This window comes from Callorhinus ursinus, unplaced genomic scaffold (genome assembly GCF_003265705.2).
Source record: "Callorhinus ursinus isolate GAN/ISIS: 27379988/994484 unplaced genomic scaffold, GSC_fseal_2.0 scaffold44, whole genome shotgun sequence".
NCBI lineage: Eukaryota > Metazoa > Chordata > Mammalia > Carnivora > Otariidae > Callorhinus > Callorhinus ursinus.
This window is the reverse complement of record NW_027397106.1, coordinates 2,459,968-2,487,787: the sequence shown is the minus strand read 5'-3', so window position 1 is coordinate 2,487,787 and position 27,820 is coordinate 2,459,968. Positions and strand designations below refer to the sequence as shown.

Here is a 27,820-nt window from a genome sequence, read left to right as displayed (position 1 = left end):
TCTGACTGGTGTGAGGTGGTATCTCATTGAGGTTTATGATTTGGATTTCCCTGATGCCGAGCGATGTTGAGCACTTTTTCATGTGTCTGTTGGCCATTTGGATGTCTTCTTTGGAGAAATGTCTGTTCATGTCTTCTGCCCATTTCTTGATTGGATTATTTGTTCTTTGGGTGTTGAGTTTTAATAAGTTCTTTATAGATTTTGGATACTAGCCCTTTATCTGATATGTCACTTGCAAATATCTTCTCCCATTCTGTTGGTTGTCTTCTGGTTTTGTTGACTGTTTCCTTTGCTGTGCAAAAGCTTTTTATCTTGATGAAGTCCCATTAGTTCATTTTTGCCCTTGCTTCCCTTGCCTTTGGCGATCTTTCTAGGAAGAAGTTGCTGCCAGATGTTCATCAACAGATGAATGGATAAAGAAGTTGTGGTATATATATACAATGGAATATTATGCAGCCATAAAAAATGGAATCTTGCTATTTGTGACGACATGGATAGAACTGGAGGGTATTATGCTGAGCGAAATAAGTCAATCAGAGAAAGACATGTAACATATGATTTCACTGATGTAAGGAATTCCAGTCTCAGGAAACAAACTGAGGGTTGCTGGAGTGGTGGGGGGTGGGAGGGATGGGGTGGCTGGGCGATGGACACTGGGGAGGGTATGTGCTGTGGTGAGCGTTGTGAATTGTATAAGACTGATGAATCACAGATCTGTACCTCTGAAACAAATAATTCATTATATGTTTAAAAGAGAGAGAGAGAGAGAAGATAGTAGGAAGGGAAAAATGAAGGGGGGGAAATTGAAGGGGGAGACAAACCATGAGAGACTATGGGCTCTGAGAAACAAACTGAGGGGAGGGGGTGGGGTGATGGGTTATCCTGGTGATGGGTATTAAAGAGGGCACGTACTGAATGGAGCACTGGGTGTTATACACAAACAATGAATCATGGAACACTACATCAAAAACTAATGATGTAATGTATGGTGATTAACATAACACAATAAAATAAAATTTAATAAATAAATAAATAAATAAATACTCTTGGACAGACCTACCACAAGAACCCAGCCAAATGGGTAAAGGAGAAGCCAAGACTACTGAGTATCCTTTATACCCACCACTGAACTTCTGGAAGACCACCACCCACACCTGATTTCTCTCCACTCTTGGATCTCAGTTTATTCTATGGCCCCTTGAATGAAAGCCAAACACCAGAATGTGAAATTCAGTGCAATTTATTGAGAAAAGAAAGTGCAACATAATCATCACCAGAGGATCCACAGCTGGGGGAATTAAAGGGGCAGAGGTAAGTCAGAACATGATGCCCAGATGTGGGGAGGGCACCCTGAGAAACAACAGTCTGGAGAACTTGACCCTTCACCCTCTAGCATCCTCAGCGGGACTAAAACATACCTGCTTCAGACTATCAACTCCCAGTGAGAGAGGGAGATGGGCCAGGGTGGGAACAGGCCAGGCTGGGAAGGCCCACAGTACTTTGGGCTCAGGTATTGATTGCTACCATCGTCAGGGGCATCATCATCTGAGATAAGCAGCTGGACCTCCCTGGCCCAGGAGAGATCTTGGGGATGGAGGAGCCAAGAAGTTCAGCCCCCTTCTCCAGGGAACTTGAAGAAAAGCGAGGTTGAGGTTGGCATTTGTCAATGCCAAGCAGAGTGGGAAGTGCTGTGGGCAGGCTGAGAGGGATGCAGATGGGTGTGGACACTTAACCTCAGAGGATCACTTGGAGAAGAGCTGGTTCGAGCTGGTGGTCTGGGAGAAGCGGACGCCGGTGCTGCCTCCACTGCCAGACTTATAGCTGCTGCCTCCCGAGGTCTGGATGACACCAGACCTGGAGCCAATTCCACTCTGACTCACAGAGCTGCTGCCTCGGCTGCTGAGCCTGCCCCCACTGCTGCCACTCTGGTAGCCTCCACTGCTGCCACTGCTGACCCCGTAGCTGCTGCTGCTGCTGCTGCTGCCGCTGACCCCTCCGTGGCCACCACTGCCACCCCTGTAGCCACCGCTACTGCTGCCACCGCCGACAACCCCTCCACGGCTTCCTCCAGAGCTGCTGCTTGTGCTGGTGACATTGCTGACCACCGCTGTGGAGAACAGGCACTCAATTCAGGCAAAGGCTTGGGTCTGGATCACAACTCTACCTTGCTTGGCTGTGCAAATTTGAGAAAGATGCTCGACTTCTCTGAGGTTTCAGCTGGTAAATGACAAGAGTGAGCCTGGCCCTCTGGTGTCCCCCAAGAACAAGAGCCAGCAGCATCCACAGAAATTTCTGGTTCTCCAACCTAGGAAAATCCCCAAGACCACAGGCATTTTAGCTTTGGCCTTAGAGTTTCCCTGCTTATGCTAGCGGGGGAGTGTGTGGCCATGGCCTGAGACCCTAGCACTGTTTGGGGGCCTGGCCTCCTTGCATGGGTCAAGCTCTGCTGCTGTAGGTCAGGCAGTGAGGATGTTTCTGGTCATCCTTTTTGCAACCCAGGGAGAAAGTTTTTGAAGGACTACTTACAAACGCTCACAGTGCTCTGACACTCTCCGGACATCCTAAAAAGGAAGAGAAGGAAACGTGGATTATTTCAGCCATGAGTCATTAGCCACAAAGCTGAGGGTCTATAACCTTGGGAGCCACACCCCCGTATTTGCCGTACTAGGGGTAAAGCCCCCGGGGAAGAAAGGTTATTCCAAGTGTCTATCTCCATGACCCCATCTCCCCAGGAAAAGAGGTTACTTTGGGGGAGTTGAAGTGTTCAGGAGCTTCACCAGTCACCCTCCATCTCTCCATCTGCCCATCGTCTTTCTTTTAGTTTCCAGAGCATCTGTTCCAGGCCAACTGCTCAACACCCAACTCACAGTTGGTTAGCCCTTTGGTGGTTCAGATGGGTAAAATGTGAGACAGGCTGACACTCAACACATGATAAGTTTGAAAATGTCCTGCCCACACAACCCATCTTCCCATGCCTCATTCTTGTTCATGGAGCAGGCATGTCCATGTATCTGAACAGACATGGAGCATGTCTGCTCCCCTTGCCAATGTGGGCCCCACTGTTGTCGACCACTCCATCTTTATCCCACAATTCCCAGTACACATAGCACCATCATCATTCCCACTCCTTTTCATAGAGACTTATGAAAAATCCTAACATTTCCTTCTCACACCTGAGTTCTGCTTCCTCCATCAGATTTGGAGCTGCCTGAGGACAGAGGCTAATGCAGGATGCACAGAGCAGCTAGTCAGCAGAAAGATTTCTCAATCCTCAACAGTCCTTTAGCATTTGATATCCACTCACTAAACCCTATCTGCTACTTGATACTGTGCTCTTTTTCCAGAGTATGTGTGCATCAGCCACTTTCCCTATGGACTCAGCGTCAGAGATGGAGGGCTGCAGGACTGTCTATACTGTGCTGTCCAATATGGTAACTACTAGCCACATGAAGCTAGCTAAATTTATTAAAATTAAATTAAGTGTAAAACTCAGTTCCTCAGTTGCACTAGTCACATTTCAAGTACTCAAGTGACTAAGAGCTACTGTATTGGACAGCACATAGAACATTTCTGTCATCTCAGAAAGTTCAGTGGACAGCACTATAGCTTTTTTTTATAACCCCAAAGCACTTTTCCTTACTTTTGCTCATAAGGAGGATCAACAGAGCCATGTAATAACATTGTTGGCCACAGTAAATCAGAGAATTGGATGATCTTGATTGACAAAAAAAAAAATGGGGGTGCTTGAATCCTAAATTCTGTCATTCAGGAGATTCCTTACCCTTTGTCTGGGTTGTCCTCTCCAATCATCTTGCTCTCTTTCTTTTTTGTCAAAGGTACTCTAAAATCCTATCTGGAGAATGCTGACCCCACAGCACCTCACCTGAACTCCTCGCCCTCCAGCAGCTTGCGATAGGTGGCAATTTCCACGTCCAGGGCCAGTTTCACGTTCATCAACTCCTGGTACTCTTTCAGCAGCCGGGCCAGGTCATCCTTGGCCTTCTGTAGAGCAGTCTGCAAACCTTGGAGCTTGGCATTGGCATCCTTGAGGGCCATCTCCCCACGCTGCTCAGCTTCAGCAATGGCTGCCTGCAGGTTTGCATTCTAGGGCAGGGAGAGGTAGGTAACCAATTAGCATAGTGACCAAGAAACAAACAGCTGATCTTTCCTGAAAGTTCTCCTCCCTATTCCACATCCCTCCACCCCCTACCTTAGAAATGGCAATGGTACATGCCCAGAAAATAGAAGTCCATTTTACAGTTGGTCAATTTATCTTTGGCCCATTGAAATTAACCCATGTCTCATCAAGAAAAGGAACACTGATTTGCTGGTAAAGGTAGTAGTGGTCTAGTAACTGGTTCTTTTTTGCAAGACTTTAAATCTCCCTTGCCTAATTAATCACTTTATTCCAATGATACAAATTAGCCACTGAGGTTATGTGAAGTGCATGATAAATAGTTCACTGAAGGCAGATCCTACTGAAACCGAGTGTTTAAGGCCATCCCTACAGTTGCAAGATTTGCTGGGAAAGCCAGAATAAGCAACCATCTCTCCTTAGGGAGCTTTCCAAAAAGCTCAGATCTGAGAGGGAATCTCTGGAGAATGGACTATCCCACATGTGACACCATGAAAGGACAGAGAAAGCATGTGGCAGAGGCACAGTTGTTGCTTCTCTTTCTCTCCAGGGCCCAGAAGACCCCTAGGATCTCTCTGTTAGGTCCAGACCCACCTGCTTCTTAACATTCTCAATCTCGGCCTGCAGCCTCTGGATCACCCTGTTGAGCTCCATGATCTCACTCTTAGTGTTCTTCAGGTCATCCCCATGCCTGCCAGCAGTGGTCTGCAGTTCCCCAAGCTGACAGAGGAGAAACCAATCAACATGGTTTTGCAGTCTTGGAACATTCTTGGTCAGCAAGACCTAAACCTAGAGTATGGGGACAAGAGAAGGCTCCCACCTTGGTCTGGTACAATGCCTCAGCTTCTGCCTTGCTCCTCTGGGCAATGTCCTCGTACTGGGCCTTGACCTGGGCAATGATGCTATCCAGGTCCAGGCAGCGGTTGTTGTCCATGGACAGGACAACAGACGTATCACTGACATGACTTTGCATCTGAGACAGCTCCTATGGGGAACATGGATGTTCATTTTCATGACCATCCCTTGGCCCCAGAAGATGCTGGGAATGAAGAAGTCCAAGAATCTTCTGCCAGTGGAGATATCCCAATAATGGGGCCAGGAATGGGACAGTTAGGAAAATAAGCTTGCATTTCAGGCCTGGCTATAGCCTAAAGGATCCCAAACAACAAAGTTAAAGGAAAAAGTAAATGTGCAAATACAATCAGGTTGTCAGCCTGAGAGTATCAGCCAGTGAGCCCAACTGTGTGGGTTTCCTTGGGACTACAGTAGGGAGGAGTACTTTGAAGGAGCTAGCTATGATACTGGTATAGGAGCCAGAGGGAAGGGGTAGAACAAAATGTCATCGAGGACAGAGGGGAGAACAAAGAAGACAGAAAGGTACCCTGGCCCTATGGCCCAGGGATGCAGCCTGGGAGAGCTAAGTTAGCATTTCCCATGTGGGGCAGAGCTGAGTTCAGAACACCAGATGATGCTGGTTTTGGGGGTGTTCTTCCACTTGACTATCCCCTAAAGTCCTACTTGGGAAGCATGCAGACAAGAAGGCTCTCGAGCTTGGTAAACCAAGGAATCAAGGAATCACCATCTCATAGAGGGTCCTCAAGAAATTCAGCTCATCTGTCAGGCTGTCCACCTTGGCCTGCAGCTCCACCTTGTTCATGTATGCTGCATCCACGTCCTACAGGGTGCGAAGGCAGGAATTCAGAAACCCAAAAGAATGACCCACTGTCCCCCAACCACCCACAGCTCTTTCCTAAGCCTTCATCTCTCCTCTTTGTCCTTCCCCTGTCCTCCTCTTAATTTCCACTCCTCACTTTCCCTTCTAAAAGAAAATCAAAGTGATTTTCTTCCCTTTAGTTGCCTTGACCAATTAAACCCCAATCCTTTAACAAAATATAAACAAAATATAAAATATTAGCCAGGCATTGGAGTAAGGGTAGAAAAATCACATTTATCTAACATGTGACTTTGGGTTTTGGGTACTATATAACCAACCTTCTGAATAGAAATGAGGATATTCTTCTCACTACCTCATCTTTATGATGACTGGTTAAGTAAGCTGCAAGTATTGGATGATTGTTATTATTAATAACAACCAGGGTACACTTGTAGGCTGAAAACCTTGATCAATGCTACACATAAAACCTTCATTATTAGTTTGCATTACTAATCAATTCATTAATCATTGTAACATTGTAAGGTGTCTTCCTCACCAATAACGTATTTAGAGCAACTTCCTTCATTTCCAAAAATGTAGGGAGAAATGTAAACCCCACACAGAGCAGAGAGTCCCTATGCCCCAGAGCAGCTGACTCCATGGGGTTAGTGCCCAGAAATAGAACCTTCCCAACTCTCTTACCTTCTTGAGCCCCACAAACTCATTCTCAGCTGCATTGCGCTTGTTAATCTCATCTTCATACCTGGGACAGAAAGAAGCACGCATTTGGACAGTGACATTTCAGAAGTAAAAAAAAAAAAAAAAAAAAAATGAGGATTCCCAAGCACTCATGCAGAATCCCCTCACCCAGAGACAGGACCAGCTTAATGGGCATGTGACCCATGCAGTTACACAGGGCCCTGGGTAAAGAAGTTCCTCACATTCATTCAGTCTAATGCTCTGCTGGTGCCATCTTGAAGTTCTTTTTTTTTTTAATTTTTTTTAATAATTTTTTTATCGTTATGTTAATCACCATACATTACATCATTAGTTTTTGATGCCCGTCTTGAAATTCTTAATAATTTTTTAACAAGGGCCCTGCATTTTCATTTTGCACTGAGCTGCCAGAATTATGTAGCCAGTCTAGCTTAGAGGCCTTTCAGAGCTCAGGCCACTGCCTCACTCTTCTCTCTCCACGTCCGGGTGACAGGCTGAAGTATGGGTAGGCAAGGTGGGAGAAGACTTCAAGGAGCCTGACTACTTGCCTGGCTCTGATAGACATCACAAAGTGCAGCATGTGTATATGAGACCCAGAGAGGTATTTGCTCAGACTGGGTTTTCTGCCTCTGTTCTGTTTCTCTTTCCATTAATTAGAGTTGCTTAGGAATTTGGGTTAAGAATAAACTCATGTCTTCTGAATGCATCAATTTTGTGAGATTCCTGCTTATTAATGACTATTATCTTATAATGGCTATAATCTCCCACCAAGGGTCTAGATCTCATGAAGACTGAAAAATGGAATGGTTCCAGGAGAAGAGGTTTCTGAGCAATGTCAATCTGGGTTGCCTCTCTGAGCTCAGCACGGAGCCTGGGTGCCCGCCAGGTTTATGCAGTTGGACCAGAATGGGGCGTTCCCAGAGCAGGTGTGCCCACCCCTGCGTGTTCTGACCCTGGGGATGTCTGGAGCTCCCTCCCCACTTCGAGAGGCCCAATTTGCCTCTCACAGACCTCAGAGTGTATCAACTACAACCCCAAACATGCAGAAGAAGGCGGATTGATGCTCCAGAGACAGGGCACATTGAAAGAGTGCTTTACAAAGTGAGGCCCTAGACCATCTGCCAGGAACTCCTAGCAACTATGGGGCACTCAGACTCCTAGGACCTAGCCCACACCTACTAATTCAGAATATCCAGGACCAGAGCACAGGAATATGCATTTCTGACAAGCTTCCAAAGTGATTCCTATGTATAGTAAGTGTGGAGGGCAGGGCCTCCATCCCAAAGGGCTTTTAACTCTGGGTAGATCCTCTCATCCAACTAGGCTAGTATAGGAGGGGATCCCTGTAGCGTGAGAAATCTGTCATAATCAGCCACCTTGAAGTTTCAGTCCCCACCCTCTCACCCCCTTCCGCTTGATCATGCCTCACTCAATGAGTCCATCCAAGAGTATTGACTGAAGGTACAGTCTGGAACAGGTAAAATCTCAAGTTGGGGCTATACCTCCCTGCTAATCCCCCAGAAGAGGAAACTCCTCAGCTGAGGCCCTCACTTCTTTTTGAAGTCTTCCACGAGGTCCTGCATGTTCTTCAGCTCTCCTTCCAGGTTCCCTCTCTCCCCCAGAGCCAAATCCAACTGCCTGCGCAGGAAGCTAATGCAGGATTCAAAGAAAGGCTCCAAGTTGTTGGGTCCTGAGCCAGATCCTGTGGTCTGCTGCTGGAGCAGCTCCCACTTGGTCTCCAGGACTTTGTTCTGCTGTTCCAGGAACCGCACCTGTATCAGGTAAAAAAGAAAAGGAATCAGCCTCTTGAGTTGGGCAGTGGGGCCACACATCCCAAAGAGTGGAAATGTGGAAATGAACCTAGTTCTCCAATCTGCAATAGCCTCTGGGGTTTTTTTTTTTTTAAGTGGGAAGAATGAGAATTTAGACAAGGGAGAGCTACAATGTGTTGTTTATACCTACTATTTTCACTTATTCTGTCTCATTTAATCCTCACAATCACCTATAAAGGAGGTGTTATTCTCCCCTTTGTGGATAAGGAAATGGAGTCTCAAACAATTTAAGTTGCCCAAACTGACCTGGCTACTAAGTGACCAAGCTAAGAGTCACAGCCATCACTGTCGTAGTCTATGTGGATCCTTCGGAACACAAGTACAGGAGATCAGCGTAAATAAATTATTTATAATTATTTTTTAAGTGAAAATTTTACCTTTACCTTCCTACAGGCAGTGAAAACAGTCAACAGGGTCTAAATTTTCCTAGGTTGTTTCACATTTTCCCTAGTATTTCCCCTTTCACTTACTCAGCTTATAGCTCACCTGGATTTAATTTCAAACCCCAGCCTCATTCCCCCAGACCCAGCACACCCTGCCCCAGCATAGACAGCTCAAATTAATATTGGCTAAAACGCAGCACCGTTCAGAAAGTAAATCAGTTGCCGACACTCATCACTGAGAGGCAATCCCAAGATTCTTACTAATGCAAGTTTGATTACCAGCTAGTTTAGGTTATCAGGAAGTTGTTTTTCGAGAGAAATTGAATGTTAGCTATAATAATTTCATGGCTAATGCCCTGTTCTTCAAAGGAGAACAAGCACGTTTGGACCCTCACTTCATTTGCCCTAGTCCTATCCCTAGAAGGAAATCAAGAGCTAGAATCCTTTCCCTGATTCACAGCTGAGAAAAATAGGACCTGAAGAGCAAAAGAGGCATGCCTGCTATCCTAAAGGCAGAACCAAGGCAGAACCAGGACAAGAAGCCAATACCCCTGCCTATAAGCCTGGCAGATCCCACTGGCATCATCATATGCCAACACCCTGGGCAGCCAAAACCCTCCATGGCACGTCTGAGCTTTGCCCTCACCTTGTCAATGAAGGAGGCGAACTTGTTGTTGAGGGTCTTGATCTGCTCCCGCTCCTGGGTCTTTACTTGCCCAATCTGGGGGTCGATCTCCACATTGAGGGGCTGCAGGAGGCTCTGGTTGACAGTCACTTCCTGGATTCCCCCAGGGAAACCACCAGGACCAAAGCCACCAGGCCCACCAAAACCACGGGGCCCACCAAAGCCACCAGCTCCACCAAAGCCACCAGCCCCTCCAAAGCCACCAGCTCCACCAAAGCCACCAGCCCCTCCAAAGCCACCAGCTCCACCAAAGCCACCAGCTCCTCCAAAGCCACCTCCCATTCCTCTGCCACCACCAAAGCCACCTCCATAGCCACCCCCAAAGCCACCGCCACAGCTGCCACGCCATCCCCCAAAGCCACCAGCCCGGGAGCCACCAGCCACGCTGATGGAGATGCTCTTGTTGCCACCCAGGCTGTAGAGGCTGCGACTGCCAAAGCCGCCTGCTCCACCCCGGAACCCACAGGCCCCTCCGCCGGCTCCCCCAGAGCGGGCCACACAGCTCATCCTGCTGCTGCCGGAGACCACGGCGGAGCGGCCCGAGAAGCCCTGGCTGCCGCCGCCAGCTGTCTTGCAGACTTGTCTGTTCATGGTGAGAGAGCTTGGAGGTCAGCTAGCAATCACTTAGCAAGAGCTGAGAGGGGTGAAGGCAGAAGATGGAGACAAAGAGGAGGCTGGCCTTTATATACCAAGGAGCTAGGCTTGGCATAACGAAAGGCAAGCAATTAGCTGAGAGTCATCTTGGGTTTGGTTTGCCTCCCAGGCAATAAGTTACTTCTAGACTTGCAACACACCTCAAAACTAATCCTTTGGACCAAAATGACTTTGCTTTTTTAGCTTAATCACCCAAACTTGCCACAGTTGACAAAAGACTGGAGCTCTCCTCCCTTCTTCCCTGTGATTTCCTCAGGGGGCTTAGGGAACTCAGACAGCACCTGATCCAGCAGGATGAACTGGGTTTTGACACCAGGGGACTAGGAGCCACGGAGCTCCATGACACAGGGGTAAGAACCAGACAACTTCTTCCATGTGAGCTGGCTCCCTCCCTGCAATGCCAGAGTACCACAACCCAGGGACATATCATCTGTGCCCACCTCTGCGGAGAAATGTACAGAGGAGGGCTTGGGGTGGGGGGAATGGGGAGGCAGAGGTCCACTCTGGCACCACCTCAGCCAAGGGCATCCATTCGAGCCAGCCTGTCATTTGAGCTGAGCAGTGCTATTCATGGGAAACAAAACGAGATAAAATGTCTGACCTGGGAAAAAGCGAGGGTCATATATGAAGCAAACAAGTATGAGGCTTGGGAAGTTGAAAGGGACAGATACAAGAAGGAGTCTCCATCCTTGAGCCACCATCCTTGGCCACCATCCTTGACCCACAGTAGGTGATTTCTGGATCCAGAAGCAAGAGAGGACCAAATGTAAGGACCCTCCAGTTGGCTGGTGGAGTAAGCTGAAAGATCCCATTCATCTCAGGATAAGAGTGTGTGCTGTGTCATATCTGATGGCCTTAGGATCTGACAACCCCTCCACCACTTGATCTGGGTTAGATACCCTGCCTTGTTTTCCCACCACACCCTGTACTTTTCCCACTATGTCTTAAAGTAAACTTATATGTTTATTTGTCAGTACCCCTGTAGGCCCCTGAGCTCATCAAGGGAAAAGATTGAGTCCTGCTCATTCTGAATCGCCAACTTCTTGCACAGAGTAAGCACTGACATGTGTTAACTGACCCATAACCAGTGTCTAAGAATATAAATATCTAGACCCAGGTCTCACCCCAGTCTTATGGAATGAAAATCTTCAGAGGAAGGGCTTGAGTGTCTCTATTTTTAACAAGCCCTTCAGGTAATCCTTATGATCAGGAAAGTTTGGAAAGCCCTTGTCTAGACTATGGGTATTTCATCTGGGCCCAGGGATTTAGGGGGAGGGAGGATGGAGGACACTTGCTGGTAGAGTGGGTACACTGATACATTACTGTTCTAACTTCTGACAGCTCAACTATCCCCCATCCCCATGCCAACACACCTCCACACCCAGCCACACCACACATGGCAATAACTCAGGTTATTATCCACATTCAGGACACCAGAAAATATGACAGAGCAGGAGGAGGTGATTCTAGACTCCCCAAGAAATAGGTGGTTGGTATATCTCCAGATTTCCAATCAAATCAGCAGTGAGCACTCTGTCTTTATGGGGTGGTTTCCAGACAAGGCATTCTAGGGCAGAGGATAGGTCTGAAGATCCTGACGTCAAGCAATTTTAACTGTCCTGCAGCTAATTCTTAATTTTCTGGTCTGCAAGTTTGTCTAGAGCCAATCTGCCTGGTTAGAATCCCAGCCCCACTACTCACTAGCTCTTTGACCTCTGGACAAGTTATTTAACTTTTATGTGCCTTGGTTTCCTCAACTATAATAGCAGGTACTTCATGGGCTGTTGTGAGCACTAAGTTAAATAAATATACAATGTGTAGTGTGATTTTTGATACCTAGTAAGAGACTGTACCCTGAGCTTTGCTAGTACTCTATCTGGGGACATGGGGAAAGGAAATAAGTTTAGCCTTGGCTGTTCTCAAAACAGCTTTGCACCCTGAGCAACCCACCAAAGGATGGTAACAAAAGAAAGCTGACTGAGGGTGAAGAGTAAGAAACCCAAGTCAGGATAGTAGAGAGCAAGACCTCTGCTGGCAGGGATTTGGGTTGGCGACCTTGGGCTGTGATTAAACACACTAAATCTGTGTTCTAATCTGTCAAATCCTTTCCTACCTCAGCGGTTTGTAGTGAGTCTCACAGGATATAACATAAGTGAAAGTCCCTTGAAAATTATAAAATGCCACACAAGAGTAAGGTAATTGTGGTCTAACAGAAAGCCTGTCATCGTGAACTTCAGAAGACCTGGTTCAATTCCCTTGTCTCCCTTGCACTAATGAGTGACCTTGGACAAGGTACCTGACTTCTCTGAGCCTTTCTTTCCTTATTTGTAAAATGAACATTCTACCCCACTCGCGGGATTGTTTTGAGATTTAAATAGGGGCCAGAAACAAATGTTTGGATTTTTAAATCAACATTATCTATCCATAAACAATCCATGAAGGGGATCTGTGTTGGGTTCTTCTTTGAGACATTTACTCCACCCATCAATTGAATGTCAGTCCCTCTTGGTGAGGTCTTTATTCACATTCTTTGGAATCCCCTTAAAAGCAGAAGATCAAATGCCTCCGTGGGAAGAAAGCTGAGCCAGGCTCGCCTGAAGCCCCAGGTGAGAGCCCAACGCAAACAAGAACAGGCTTCAGTGTCTCTGATTCCCTTCCCCTCCCTTGGCTCCAGTGCTGAGGCAGCGGGGGGCAGTCTCCTAAGTGTGGCTCATCTCTGCCACCCTGGCATATGCTGGAGAAGAGGGAGGGAGGGTGGAGGACAGGTCACAAAAGCACAGGTTTGGGTTGGGTTGCCTAATCCACATCTCCTGAGCCTGCCAAAGCATCACCCTATTTAGCCAGTGGAGATTGTTTTCTCCGCAGTTGACTGAAGCTGCTGGAAACAGCCAGAGTTAGCATCCTCGGCAATATTTCTCTTATTCACTGCAGGATCTTTTAGAGCAGGGGCATCTAAATGGGCTGCCTACTGCCAACAGTATGAGTTCTTCTAATCCCTCACCTGCCAGAACCTTCCATGTAGAGGTGCCAAGAGGCTGAGTGCTCTGGACCCTTATTTCCTAGGGGGAATTGTCACCAAGCAGTTATTCCTTCTAGCCAAATTGTTCCCTGGTGTTCAACTGCCGTGAGAATGCCTGAGAGTTGCCCATCATATAATTGGGAGTGGAGGAACGAATCGTGATATAGGAGTCACCACCTCTAGGTCAAAGGGAGCAGACATCCTTCGCCACCTGGGAGCTGAGGATGAAGTGGTGATAGTTACATGCCCTTTGTACATGTGGATTCACAGATCCAATTTTCAAGATAATCATTAATTTGTCCTCCCCAAAAAAAGAAATGAACAGTCATTCTGGATATGCTGCCCCTGGACCAAGAATTATCATCATGTTCTACTTTCTACCATGTTAAAATAAAAACTTATACTGGACACTACACAGTGTATGAACCATCATTCAAGTAACGTCTTCTTTCATTAAGATACCCATTTTTTGAAATAGGCGATGGGGATGAAGGAGAACATTTGTTGTGATGAACACTGGGTGTTGTATATAAGTGTTGAATCACTATATTGTACACCAGAATCTAATATTACACTGCATATTAACCAACTGGAATTAAAATAAAAACTTTTTAAAAATAAAATAAAGATATCACTACTGAAATAACTTTATTTAACAAATGAACAGTAAAAATATATTTACCTTATAGAGCTAGCTCCCTTTATAGCTAAAGTTTGATAAAGAAAAAAAATCTAAGTATGGGTAAATCTTTGTGTTACTAAGTCTTAGTCATTAGCAATCATAATTCATTCTAATTCTGGTCTTCTCTACAGGCTTGACTATAATACTCTTCAACTCACCCCTAAATCCTTTTCTCATACTGGATTCTCTCCCAGGGCTTATCTAGGGCAGAATTCTATCCCCCAAGATAGCCTTGATTTAAAAAAAAAAAAGTCTTTGGCCAAATAAATTTGGAAAATGAAAATTCTATAGCTTTCTCTTGGGGTTTTAACAAAGCACATTTACACTTTAAAAGCCCTGAGAAGTCACATGGAAAAAAATAATTTACTTTTACTTAATTAGAGTTTCCCCAACAAAACCTTTCTATCTTAACCCCTATCAATATACACTTAGAGAAACACTAGTCCAGTTATGCATCCAGAATGGATTAGAATGTGCAAATAGGGCAGCCAAGGGGTTAAGGCATAAAGTCAAAGAGACTGGCCTCATCCCTGGAGAGAAAGCACTTTCTCCATGCATGAGAGAGGAAGCTGAGAGCAGACTAAAGCCTGCAGGTTGATGAAGTCAGGAGAAGAGTTCTGAGATGCTGGAAAATGGAGCAGATCCCCGAGGACCAATTCTCCTGCCAACACAGATCTCTTACCAGTCATGAATCTTGCTGGGTCTTTCTGAAAGCCATTGATCTTCCCTCAGGAAGCATCATGGGAAAGAGGCCTCATCCCTTTTCATTGGCATGCTGAATTTTCTGGACCTCAAATGACAGCACCTCCTCTCTTTCTCTTTCCTTGCAGGGTGGAGGGGTGGAAAACATGGAGGCATTGGAGTTAGGCAGGTGTTCAAATCCCAGGCTCGCCACTTTCCAGTTACAAGGCCTCCAGAGTCATTTTACTCTCTGCCCTCAGTTTTCTGTTCTGTAAATTGGGGTTAGCATAATCACCTCATTAGGTTGCTGTGAGGACTATAGGAAGTAACATTAGAAGCCCCTCCACAGGGCAAGTGGTCAGCATATGGCAGCCCCTGTGATGATGATGTTGATGTACACCGAGCCCTCCTGAAAGTTACCAGTTTAGAGGCTGAAAGGACGGAGGAATGCTAAGGGGTAGCCCAGGTTAGGGTTAATGAAGCACTGAAGTCTGATGATTTTTGCATCAAACTGCAAGGAATCACAGCATCTGCATGGCAAGTTCCATAAAAGCCAGTCTTCCATGCCTGGCCAAGCCAGTTTCCCACTACAGAGGCTCATCAATAATGCCATCCATCACTCAACAAATATTTATTGAGCTACTGCATACTTCCCAAAATTGTGGGGACTATGTGACAGTAATTTCCTCTTTCAAATCTTTGCTCCTTTCACCTATCTGTAAAAAGAATATAAAAATGGCTAATGTTGACTGAGTGACTGCTGTACACCAGGCACGAAATTAAGCTGTTTACGAGTATCATTTTTTTCTTTTTTAAATTTTGTTATGTTATGTTAGTCACCATACAATACATCATTAGTTTTTGATGTGGTGATCCACGATCCATTGTTTTCGTATAACACCCAGTGCTCCATGCAGTACGTGCTCTCCTTAATACCCATCACCCAACTAACCGATCCCCCTTTCCTCCTCCCCTCTAAAACCCTGTTTGTTTCTCAGAGTCCATAGTCTCTCATGGTTCATCTCTCCCTCCGATTCCCCCCCCTTCATTTTTCCCTTCCTTCTCCTGACGTCCTCCATGCCATTCCTCATGTTCCACAAATAAGTGAAACCATGTGATAATTGACTTTCTCTGCTTGACTTATTTCACTTAGCATAGCTCCTCCAGTCCCAACCATGTTGATGTAAAAGTTGGGTATTCATCCTTTCTGATAGCTGAGTAATATTCCATTGTATACATGGACCACATCTTCTTTATCCATTCATCTGTTAAAGGGCATCTCGGCTCTTTCCTCAGTTTGGCTAGTGCGGACCACATGAGTATCATTTCTAATGGTCATAAAAACGCCACAAGGTCAGAATTTTCACTCACATTTCATAGATAAGGACACAAGCTTCGTGAGGTTAATTAACTTGCCCCAAATCAATTAGATGACTGACCTAGGGTTTGTTTGTGTTTTTTAAGATTTTATTTATTTATTTGTCAGAGAGAGAGAGCACAAGCAGGGGGAGCGGCAGGCAGAGGGAGAAGCAGACTCCCCGCTAAGCAAGGAGCCTGACGCGGGACTCAATCCCAGAATCATAACCTGAGCCGAAGGCAGACGCTTAACCAACGGAGCTACCCACATGTCCCTGACCTAGGATTTTAATTAGGCTATCCAAAGCCTGTCACGAATTCATGTGGGCTTCAGCAAGTCAAATCACACCACCCAGAGTGAAAAGTCCACTTGGACATTTAAAGAACCCATCCACAGAAAGTGATGGACAGACGTGCCTGGAAGCATCCACTTGTATGAATGAAAATAGATTTAAACCTTGTGAATTCCTCTTTGGCATCAAAGAGAAACACCCATCATTATCAAGGTTATTTCCTCCGGTTGATCTCTGGCTTCTCTACTGGAGATCGGAACTCTCTAGAGTTGAAAGTGGACCTGCCCCCGTCAGTGGGCCTCGGAATCCTGAAAAAAACCTCTCCTGCTCACATAAGAACTTCAGGTTTGGTTTGGAACCAAACCAGGTTTGGCGCTTCTGGCTCCTCAAGACTCCGGAGAGTTGTTAACCACAGTACAAGGAGCTAGTACAAGAGAGGGCATCCTGGAGGGGGCAAAGTCAGGCCGACTCCACTCGAACGCAGAGCCCAGTGGTTGCAAGTGTAGGCTTTGGACTGGAGGCCCCGGTCTGCCACTTCGTTGCTGATGCCAGGCGTGTTCCTCTGCCTCTCTCAGCCCCAGGTTCCTCATCTAGAAAATGAGGATAATTACCACCTGCCTCCTATGGTGAGGACTAAATGAAATGACACGTGCATACATACGACTTCCACCAGTAAGTACTGAACAACAACGAGCTGTTTAATCGTGTTGTTTTTGTGAAATATGTCAGGACAGCATTGCATTGAAAAGCCTACCCTATCCTTTTCCAGCACAGCATTAGCTCGGTAAAATTCAGTGTCCCATAAGAGACACTGTGAACACTGGGGGGCACAAAGACAAAGAAAGCGCATCCATCACTTCAAGTTCTTTCCATGCTAGTGTGAAGAACAGATATGAAATTAGTCCTTTTAATATAAAAGGGCAAGTGAGGTAAGGGTGTTAACAGGTCCGGTGGGAGCGCAGGCAGACCTCAGAGCCATGTGGCAGTCCAGGAAAGCCTGCATGAGGCAGCGCCTGAGTGACCGTCAATGATAAGCAAAAGCCAGTCAAGTAACTGAAAATGGAATGAGTATTCCTGGCAAAGGTAACAGATTGTCCAAGGCACAGAGGCATAGAACAGCCAGGTTTATTCCAGAACTGCAAGACTTCACAGTTCATTGGCACAGGTCTTGCAAATACCCACATATGGCCACACTGCTTGCCTGGCTTCTCTCCTGTGCCTTCGTCCAGAGTAGAAGGGCATTTCTGTTTTAAAACCAACTCCTAAAAATATCTACTTCCCTCAAAGGCAATGGTCTCTATTCAGCTCAGCTATAACCAAGATCAGTGTAATCACGGACCCTTTCCTAAGGAGAGAAGTGAATGAGACGACCCCTCGCTTGGGTGCAGCGTTTCTCAACGGCAGCCCTATTGACACTTTCAGCTGGATAATTCTTTGTCAGGGGTCTGTCCCGTGCATTGTAGGATGTTAAGTAGCAACCAGTCCTCTACCCTCTAGGTGCCCGTAGCACTCCTCCTGTTGCAACAACCAAAAACGTCACCTGATATTGCCATATGTTCTCTGGCGGGGGAGGGAAGGTTGCCCCCAATGAAAATCTCTGCTTTACTGTCATCTAGAGCCATCTTTTCCTGCTCCCCATCTTCTCCAGAAGTTGATGTCACCATGGATTCTAAGGATAGCAGATTGCTCCCACAATAACCCCAGCAGTGTTTTCCTCGGAACCAACTAGGCTTCAGCCTGGGTTGGAAGTATTGGGGTGATTAGCTTGATTTTAGGCACAACAGAGATGTGCCTTGTACAGTTTGCCTCCCAGAAGGACCTGTGAGAGATATATATAAAATATGTGAAGAAGTGTTTTCAGAACTCAGTGTTCCAAAGATTGTCGCAGGGTGTCTACATTTCTGGCCTCGGAAGTAGAGGGAGAACGCACAGAGGTCAAGCTGCTCAGAAGACAGAGAAGAGGCAGCCCAAATCCCAAGAGATGAGATTTCTGATGGTTGCCTAACAAGCCCCACCCAGCTCCTGACAAAACAGGGAAGAGTCACACAGAGAGCTTCCTGCAAATTACCCAGAACTTTCTATGCAAATCCTGACCATCAGCAGTCTGGATTATCGAGAGGCAGATTCCTATGGGGGAAACAATCCCCTGGTTCCCTTAACTGAGCTTTGTGTGGCTGTGTCACCATCACTGTTCATACATTGCTCTGGCCCATAGCCTACATCCGGGAAGGAAAAAGCACGAAATAACCTGAAATCTAAAAATTCATCTTGGTTTCCTTGACATCCAGGAATGTGTGAACGAGTGAGTCAACAAGCTTTTAGAATAGGAAGGAACTGTCTGGAGCATTCTTCCCAGGTGGGGTGTGCTGGGGAGGGAGTAGGCAGAGAGGAATGGATGGGGATGGGAGTGGGGTGAGGGATAACAGTTGGGTCCCCGTGTCATCACAGGAGGATGTACCACTCCACACCCAAGGAGTAAACAAAACGGAGTGAAACAAAGCAGAGAGAGCAAAAGAAATATTTGACAATTGACCTATGGCCCCAAATCTCAGTTTAGGGCAAACAAGTCACCATTATTCAGTCTTGGAGTGTTCCCCTGTGGGCAAACAAACATGCCTCAGAGGATAGAAAAAGAACAGACAACACAGTACCAATTGGCTCCTTACTTAAAAAATAAAAAATAAATAAAAAGTCTAGTCAAGTGCTAGAAAGCAAACCCAAGCCCAGAGACTTAAGAGCACCTGAAAAATCACCATACCAGCTAACAGGTAGTCTTTGCTACAAAGCTACAAAGCTGAAGCAAAGAAAGAAGAGGAGGAGTGCTCAGAATCAGGCCAAGTTCCCTGGAAGTGTTTTCAGCCTGGATCAGAAATGATCAAGGCTGGGTAGAGAATATCCAGCCAAGCATGGAGTTAATTCCTTCAGTCTCAGGTCTTAGCACCAAGTTCACCTGCCTGGTCATTCCTCTGGGACAATGACACCTACAAGAAATAGCCCTCTCCATGGTGCCATTCCTCCTGAGCCAGCCTACCCCTGGCTACTCTCTCCTTTAAGGAGCTTCATGGATTCCCCCCTGCCACCTGCAGGCGATTAGGTAGTGGGGATCTCCTGTAAACCCCCACAGGGACCAGTGGGCATAGACTAGAGTCCAGGGAGAACAGCAAAGGAAAGAGGCCATTGGCTGAATGTGAACTTTGAAACCAGGGGACAGTGTCCAAAAAAGGTTAGCCCTGTTCTGGGCTTCCCTTGGAGCCCATTTAGAAACCCCTTGACTTCTCAGGGGTAGGCATTCTGGAAAACCTGGCCCAGGCGCTACTGCCTGGCTGACTGTTCTCTTCTCCTTGGCTCTGGTTGCTGGAGCTCAGCCTGGGCCCTCTTCTCTTCCCTCCACCTGGGAGAGCTCATCGGTTGCCATGGCTCTAGAAACTACCCTAACCAACCTTATGCAGATGATATTCAAATGTGAGTCTCCAGTGCTGACAGGTGTCCCTTCTGAAACCACATTCCACCTCCAACCGTAGGACAGATGTCTATCTCGTGAGCAGCTTACCGATGTATCTCCAACATTTAGCCCAGTGCCCGAGAGTTAACTTAACGAATATTGGTTGAAGGAAGGCATTCATTAACAATGACTTCATCTAGGGGGAACAGCTGTCCCGTCACTGGCCTGGCACCTTCCCATGCAGCCAGCCCTCTGAGCTGGGGCAGGCACTGAGTCTCACCCGCCTAGCCCTGTCCACAAAGGGATGCCAGCCAGGAAGGGCACCTTCCCGCCCAAAGATGAAGCAATAGCTACCAAATCCCACATCCTGCAAAGAGTCTTCCTGGGACATCAGATAGAACGGGCCCTGGATTGCTCTGCTAAGTGAGAACCTGGGATGTCCATATGAATCTCAAGCCCCAGTTTCTGGTTTTCTTTGTTTAATTGTCATTTCCCTTCTCTGAAAGAAATTCAGCTTTGGCCTAAGATGGAAATAATGTTTCTACTCCATTGCCTACGTGTTCTCTGGGTACCCAGGCAGCTGGCCATGCCAGGAGGACAACAACCATAGCCTCAGAGACAGTGTGGAGCAGGGGCAGGAGCTCCAGACTCAGGACGTTTGGGCGCACTCCCAGCTCAGACCCTCAGATGCTCTAGGACCCTAAGCAAACCTCCCCACATCTCTGAGCCTCGGTCTCCTTCTTGGCAAATAAAGCTCTTGGACTCCTTGAGCCTGAGTTTCTTCCAGCCATGACCTTCCGGACAGCACTGCCATGGCCAACTAATACTTTATCAGGGCTTCCTGTTCTGGAACCTTCCATGGTTGGCCCACAACCTGAAGACCCAGAGTGCACGTAGACAGGTATAGGACATTTTGCGAGGGATGTCAATAGTTGTTTACCCAAAAGGGAGGCCTCTGTAGGAAATGCTGGGTTAAAGACAGCTAACAGGTAGTCTTTGCTACAAAACTTCTCGGAACCTCTAATATGTGCTCCAAGGAGGAATGATTTAAAGGACACAAAACGCTTTCTGCAGAGCTCCCCCAACAGACTGGGGTTTGTGGGTCAGCCTTTGAGATAGGTAGCTCTCAGGAAATCCCTGCAGCCCTGGGGTTCTAGCAGCTCACACTTGCCCAGGTGCACCTTGATGTGGGGAAAACTTTCAGGATGTCAGCTGGAGTAGGGACCCACTGGCGCCAAGGAAAGAAATCCTCCATCCCCAAGCCCTTCAACAACTGAAGGCCCTCTTATTTTCCCCCAAATGAGAGAAGGCAAGGGGGAGATGGAAGTCCGCAAGGTCCCACCTTCCCCTCTAAGAACTGTGAGGTAACGCGACCTCCTGGATTGTGCCCCCGCCAGCCCCTCCCCCTGCCCCCCTACCCCGTGCTCAAACAATACATGAACCACCAGATCTTGCCCATTTCGATCCCATACAATGGACAGTAGCCAGTGACTGCTTTAGAGGCAGAGGATCAGCACTCCTGCTGTTCTGGGAACAGACAGCACAGCCCACTGGGAGAGGGTGACAGGAGTCAGTCCAGTGGGGAGAAAGGTGACCAGGGAGGACCCAGAGGCCTGATGTGAAACACAATGCACTTTATTGGCGACAGAACGGTTGGCAGAGGGGTCCGTGTGTTATATACATCAGAACTGGTGACCATTCCCCCCAGGGAGGGGACCCCAAGGGGGCAGGAGAAGGTGGTGGCTGAGGCCACACCTGGACCATCAGGCACAGACGGGAGCCCGAGAGAGCGCCTGAAGTTCTCGAGACTGCGCTCAGCCAGGGGTCCGGATGCAGGAGCCAGAGGCCCGGGTGTTCTAGCCCCAAAAAGCGGCCCGGGAGGGGGCGGTGCTGGGGTGGGCGTGGGGGGGCGGGGGGGGGGCGCTGACGGGGGAGGGGAGGCGCGGCGGGGGGCGCGGGGCGCGGGGGCGGCTGCGGGGCCCCGGCGCCGCGTTTATCTGGAGCAGCGCTGCGAGGACTGGGAGAACTTGATGCTGCCGCCCCGGCGGCTGCCCGAGCTGAAGCTTCCGCCACTGACCCCGCAGCGAGCCCCAGAGCCGAAGCCGCTGCCGCCGCCGAAGCCGCCGCCGAAGCCGCTGCCGCCTGCCCGGCCGAAGCCGCTGCCTGCACCCCCTCCCGCGCCGAAGCCGCCGCCGTAGCCGCCGCCGAATCCACCTGCAGAGGCCGACGTCGCGCCGCCGCTGCTGACCACCGCTGCAGGGGAGAGGGCAGAACAGCGATTAGCGTCCGGCGCCCACCTCCCTGTATCATAACTAATGACCCCCTGGGCCCGGGAAGATGGGCAGGAGACCGAGGCAGCTTTGCTCCTGGTGATCATTGTGATCCATTTTAATGGCGTAAGGGGCTCGCCCCATAGTGCTAAGTCATTGTGAATTTTCCAGTGGTTCCTTCGACCTATGGCCAATTCTTGATGACTCCATTGGAGATGATCCAGAATTTCTCCTCCCATTCACAGGCTCCCAACTGGGTATTCCCCATCCCATATAGATCTATTAATAGTGCCCTGAACCCAAGACAATGACAAAAGCAGATCTGCTGCTCTTTCTACCCACAGAAAACCTCTCCAACTTCCATAGAAATATTTTTTAAATAAGGTGCTATTGCCCTGTGTTAGTGTAGATATTTCAGAATCAGTTCTCACTGTCATGGTTATTTTGGCTACTTACAGATGCTGACAGCACTCTGGCACTCTCCAGACATCCTGTAGGAAAAAGCAAGAGAAAGATAGCTCTGTCGCAAAGCAAATTCCCAGCAATCTGTCATGGATGAAGGTGTCGAACAGCAACCAGAACTGAATTCAGAAGCCAGGCAGATCAGTACCCTTTCTGCACCTTTCTATGGGCCATAACAGAGCCCCCAGGCGCACTGGTTGTGCGTGCACTTGAACTACCTATGGAAGAGAATGGGCTGGTGAAAGCAAGTGCTTCCCTGCAAGGCCTATGGAAGGTGGGGGCCTCTCTACACAGCTGGCCTCCATTCTCATTTACTTGGTCACGTATCTGGCCTTCGGTCAGGGAAAGTGGGGAGATGGAATTAGAGGCCCACCTGCACTCCTCCCCCTCCAGCAGCTTCCTGTAGGTGGCGATCTCCACGTCCAGGGCCAGCTTCACGTTCATGAGCTCCTGGTACTCCTTCAGCAGCCGGGCCAGGTCATCCTTGGCCTGCTGTAAGGCAGCCTGCAGCTCTTGGAGCTTGGCATTGGCGTCCTTGAGGGTCAGCTCCCCGCGCTGCTCAGCCTCAGCGACGGCTGCCTGCAGGTTGGCATTCTAGGGCAGGGAGAGGCAGGGGCAGAGATGAGCCTAGAAGGAGGGTCCCAGACTCTGAGTCTTACAATAGCTTATCCCATAGCAAACATCTTCAAGCCAGGCAACATCACTCCCCAACACCTCTATCTTGTCTTCATCTACCAAGATATTTTCCCTATGGATTACCAGCCCTCTAGACTGGCTTGGTCTTTGAACTCCCTGGAGGCCAGTACTGCCTGAGATGACCCCAGAAATCCCTTCCAGACTAGGAGTTCTGCGATCCTAGCCCCCAGCCTGCACCAGTTCATCTAGGCACCAGTATCCATTGCCATCCACCTGCTTCTTAAGATTCTCGATCTCGGCCCGCAGCCTCTGGGTCATCCTGTTGAGCTCCATGATCTCACTTTTGGTGCTCTTCAGGTCTTCCCCATGTCTGCCAGCCATAGTCTGCAGCTCTCCCAACTGAAGAACAGAAGGGAAGATGGGGTATTGATGCAGCTTTGCCTGACTTGTTTCTCCATCCCTAACATCACCCACCCAACCTTGAGGTGCTTAGTAAACATTTGTTCAAATGACATTGATTATGTTTCAGCAGGGACACTTCAGAGGCTGCAGGGAAGAGAACATCTGATTTGCCACGATAGCAGTTCTCCCACCCTACAGTCCCTGAGCAAACTAGAATCCGTCACACGTGGCCTGGCAGGGGACAGTGGAACAACCTTCCACAAGGGGCAGCACTTTCTGCAACTGAACAGCTATTAAAAGACATCTCCAGAGAGTAGAACCAAGAGGAGTCCACCCAGTGACAACGAGGGACTCACCACCAGCACTCCCACGGGCCACAGCCTCCCTGACACCTCTCAGAGGTGCCTAGCTCCCACCTTGGTCTGGTACAGTGCCTCAGCCTCCGCCTTGCTCTTCTGGGCAATGTCCTCATACTGGGCCTTGACCTCAGCGATGATGCTGTCCAGGTCCAGGCTGCGGTTGTTGTCCATGGACAGCACCACGGACGTGTCACTGACATGGCTCTGCATCTGGGACAGCTCCTGCCAACACAGAGGGGCCTGTTAATTCTCGGGGCCTCTGCAACAAGCACACAGAGGCCCGGAAACAACAGACCCATTCTCTGACTCAGCTCTGAACGTACACTTGCCCCACCTTGCCCGCCAGCCCCTCGGAGAACCCCATGTCTGCAGGCCATCCTGTGGAACCCCAACAAGGGGCCCCATCTCTTCCTGGGCTCTAGATACCAAAGTGTCCCAGCCTCTGAGAATATCTCACCTTCCCTTGCTCCCCTCTTAGGAGGTAACATCCTCACCATATCATAGAGGGTCGTCAGGAAGTTGATTTCATCCATTAAGGCATCCACCTTGGCCTGAAGCTCCACCTTGTTCATGTAGGCAGCGTCCACGTCCTGAGAAAGACAGAAGCATAAGGCCTTGTTCCCCCCAAGGGACAAACAACAAACTGCACCTGCAGCAGGAAAGAGTCAGGACAGGCTGGTGATTGAATGGTCCTTCTCCAAGGCTGGTGTGCACATGAAGGAATGACTCACGTCCCATTGGGATGGTTCAAAATGAAAAACAAATGAACTGACTCTTTTAGGGATCTTTCCAGACTACGATGCACCCGGCTTCTGCTTTTTGCTCTAACCGCCTGAACTTGGCAGCTCCATGGCGGTGGAGCAAGAAAATACCCCAGCTCTGCTGGAAACCTGTGCCCACGAGCCCCAGGAACCTCACACACAGCCCTTACCTTCTTCAGGGTCACAAATTCATTCTCAGTAGCTGTACGTTTATTGATTTCATCCTCATACCTGTAAGGATTAAAAAGAAATAGCTAAGTTCGGGTTTTAAGGTAGCCAAACACCAGCTTTGTCTGAAACTGAAAGTTCATCTCTCCATCCCTGTCCCTTGGCCGCCCCTCTCAGCTGAACACATCCTCCTGACCATCCCCCTATTGGTTAGGGGGACCGGCCATTCCAGTTTGTCCCAGCACACTGGCCTGGTTCTAGCACTGGAAGTCTCAAGTCCTGGGAAGCCCCTCAGTCCCAGGGAACCTGGGATGGTTTGTCACCACACCATGAGTTGTCCCAGCATCCTTCAGATCCTAGAACCAGAATCTTCCCCAACATGGACCATGAGGAAGTGCTTCCTCAACCCTAAACTCATCCCACTTGCCATAACTTCACTTGTCCTTGAGGAAGGAGGGCGAGGGGGAGCCCAATGAACCAAGCTCCCTCCATGAAGGTAAGGAAAGGAAGACAGGCTAGGTGACAGCACCGCCGGCAGCAGGAGGATTGCAGAAAGAGCTGGAACTCCTAGACTGGGTTGCTGGTGGCAACTTCCTGCTCATGCGTCTGTCACTCACTTCTTCTTGAAGTCCTCCACCAGGTCCTGCATGTTCCTCAGCTCCAAGTCCAGGCGGCTCCTCTCCCCTAGGATGCTGTCCAGGTAATTCCGCTGGTTGCTGATGTAGGTCTCAAAAAGGGGCTCCAGGTTGTTGGTGCCTCTCATGGAATTCATGCCCTGCTGCTGGAGCAGGTTCCACTTGGTCTCCAGGACCTTGTTCTGCTGCTCCAGGAACCGCACCTGCCGTGCATCAGGGGAAGCCGCATCAGGCAACGCTAGTAACAGGGGCACAGCGGGGGCCTTGGCTCAGGTAGGACTGAGCATCTGAGTCTCCCCAGCCCCCAGCACAAAGGCCTAGAAAGGATGTGAAGGTAGGTCCCTACTGTAGCTGGAGAGGCTACGGGCAGATGACCGCTTCAGTCGGGCAGCTAAAGATGCAGCACGGTTTGGAAAGTTCCAGGAGGAGGAGAGACAGGTGGAGCAACAGGAAGTAGCCCCTGTCTGGAAGCAGAGTTGTAAAGATGACCGCTCGGTGTCCCCTGGGGACTTCGGGACTCTAGCCCAACCTCCAAAAATACAGTACGCTCTGCAGAAATGTACTTGAACCTCGGCAGTATAGCTTCAGACCTAAAGCCCTGCTGACACTCAGCCCTTCGGAGGTTGTGAATCCCTGAGAACTGAGACTGATTGAAATGCCATAATCAGCATGACAGGAGGGAGCCCGTCGGTGTAAGCTACCCTGGTCTGGAGGGCACCCGGCACCCTTCTCTTCCTGACCAGGTTGATTTAGGGGTGCAGACTCGTTGCCAACTTCTTCTCCGCAGACCTGTTGGGACTAAGGTTCCAAGGGGGCCTCTTTAATCCCTTCTCTAGGGCATCCACCTCCTCTGCCTGGCACAGGGGCAAGGAAGGAGCCGGCCTCCCAGAAAGCCTCAAAGGGCAGCTTATGTCTGAAAAACACCCAGTCCTGGGTTAGACCCATTCCTCCCAGTAGTCATGGCTCTTGCCGTGTGTTGCCAGGGCTGCTAGCCTAGGCCTAGACAAGGCAACAGTCAGGAGACTTGAGCAGGAAGCCAGACAAGCAGGACTTATGGATGTCCACGTCCAAAGGGGGCCCATTGTCTTCCCTAAGCAAGTGACCATGTAGGCAAATTCATCAGCCCTGAACATCTTCCCAGACCCTAGAGCTTTGCCTAACCATCCCGGTCCAGCCTGGCTCATCCAAGATTGATCTTAAACACTGTGTCTAAATGTCAAACTCAAAGTCCCAGGCTAGAAATGGGGGCCCAGTCAAAGCTTCATCACCTTGTCGATGAAGGAGGCGAACTTGTTGTTGAGGGTCTTGATCTGCTCCCGCTCCTGGGTCTTTACTTGCCCAATCTGGGGGTCGATCTCCACATTGAGGGGCTGCAGGAGGCTCTGGTTGACAGTCACTTCCTGGATTCCCCCGGGGAAGCCACCAGGACCAAAGCCACCAGGCCCACCAGAGCCACCAGCTCCACCAAAGCCACCAGCCCCTCCAAAGCCACCAGCCCCTCCAAAGCCACCAGCCCCTCCAAAGCCACCTCCCATTCCTCTGCCACCACCAAAGCCACCTCCATAGCCACCCCCAAAGCCACCGCCACAGCTGCCACGCCATCCCCCAAAGCCACCAGCCCGGGAGCCACCAGCCACGCTGATGGAGATGCTCTTGTTGCCGCCCAGGCTGTAGAGGCTGCGACTGCCAAAGCCGCCTGCTCCACCCCGGAACCCACAGGCCCCTCCGCCGGCTCCCCCAGAGCGGGCCACACAGCTCATCCTGCTGCTGCCGGAGACCACGGCGGAGCGGCCCGAGAAGCCCTGGCTGCCGCCGCCAGCTGTCTTGCAGACTTGTCTGTTCATGGTGAGAGAGCTTGATGAAGGAAAAGCACAAGAGTTAAGCAGGACACTGAGAGTCAGAGGAAGAGGGAAGGGAACTGAAGACCTATGCAGAATAAATCCCTTTATATACCTCAAGGAGGTGGCTGGGCTCAAACGAAGGAGAGATAATTAGTCCCAAATAGGCATGGGTGGGGTTTGCCTCCAAGGCAATAAGTTTGTTCCAGGCTACTAAACACACCTTGAAAATAATCTGAAATGGTAAAACTGCTAAGGTGGCAGGCTTACCTGGCACGGGGTGGCGCCTGCCATGCCCCATGCTTGGGCATGGCCACCTCCTAGCTTTGTCTGACAGGACCCAGGAGGCACACTCATCCCCGCCAGGTGCTCAGTGGCCATCTATCTGCCCTCAGCTGTGGAAAGAACAGACTGGAAGGTGGGTTGGGGAGGTTTTGGTTGTCTGAGTAGTGGAAACAGTGAAGCCCACCCAAAGACTCGGCACAAGGATCTCAACAGAAGGGGTGATTCAGTTCACTCCACAGTCAACACGCGGTCATTGAGTGCTCACTGTGTGCCAGCTCTGGGCTAGGCTTGGGAATGAAATGATAACCTCTCTTCCTCCCTTCCTGGAAAGAGCTCAGAGCCTTGACAAATCTGCCTCCCGGGCTCCCACCATCCCAAGCTGCAATTCAGGAGGCAATGGCATTGGGGTTCATGACAGTCCTCTGAGAAGAAGGGCAGTTAGCACTATGTGCTTTGATGAAACATTAGCAA

General features: G+C 49.1%; 2 protein-coding genes across 2 annotated transcripts; both read right to left on the bottom strand.

Moving 5' to 3' along the window:
• Nucleotides 1-1,742: 1,742 nt before the first annotated feature.
• Nucleotides 1,743-9,997, bottom strand: LOC112832328 (keratin, type II cytoskeletal 3). Its single transcript, XM_073881952.1, has 9 exons — nucleotides 9,368-9,997; nucleotides 8,058-8,278; nucleotides 6,492-6,552; nucleotides 5,715-5,810; nucleotides 4,956-5,120; nucleotides 4,730-4,855; nucleotides 3,884-4,104; nucleotides 2,527-2,561; nucleotides 1,743-2,107 (listed from the first exon to the last, which is right to left on the bottom strand). Exons 1-9 carry the CDS (start codon nucleotides 9,995-9,997, stop codon nucleotides 1,743-1,745), a joined length of 1,920 nt encoding a protein of 639 aa, XP_073738053.1.
• An 11,529-nt stretch (nucleotides 9,998-21,526) lies between these two features.
• On the bottom strand, nucleotides 21,527-27,070 carry KRT3 (keratin 3). Its single transcript, XM_025883194.1, has 9 exons — nucleotides 26,495-27,070; nucleotides 25,209-25,429; nucleotides 24,594-24,654; nucleotides 24,157-24,252; nucleotides 23,720-23,884; nucleotides 23,175-23,300; nucleotides 22,639-22,859; nucleotides 22,260-22,294; nucleotides 21,527-21,786 (listed from the first exon to the last, which is right to left on the bottom strand). The coding sequence occupies exons 1-9, from the start codon at nucleotides 27,068-27,070 to the stop codon at nucleotides 21,527-21,529; spliced, it is 1,761 nt and encodes a 586-aa protein (XP_025738979.1).
• Nucleotides 27,071-27,820: the final 750 nt, after the last annotated feature.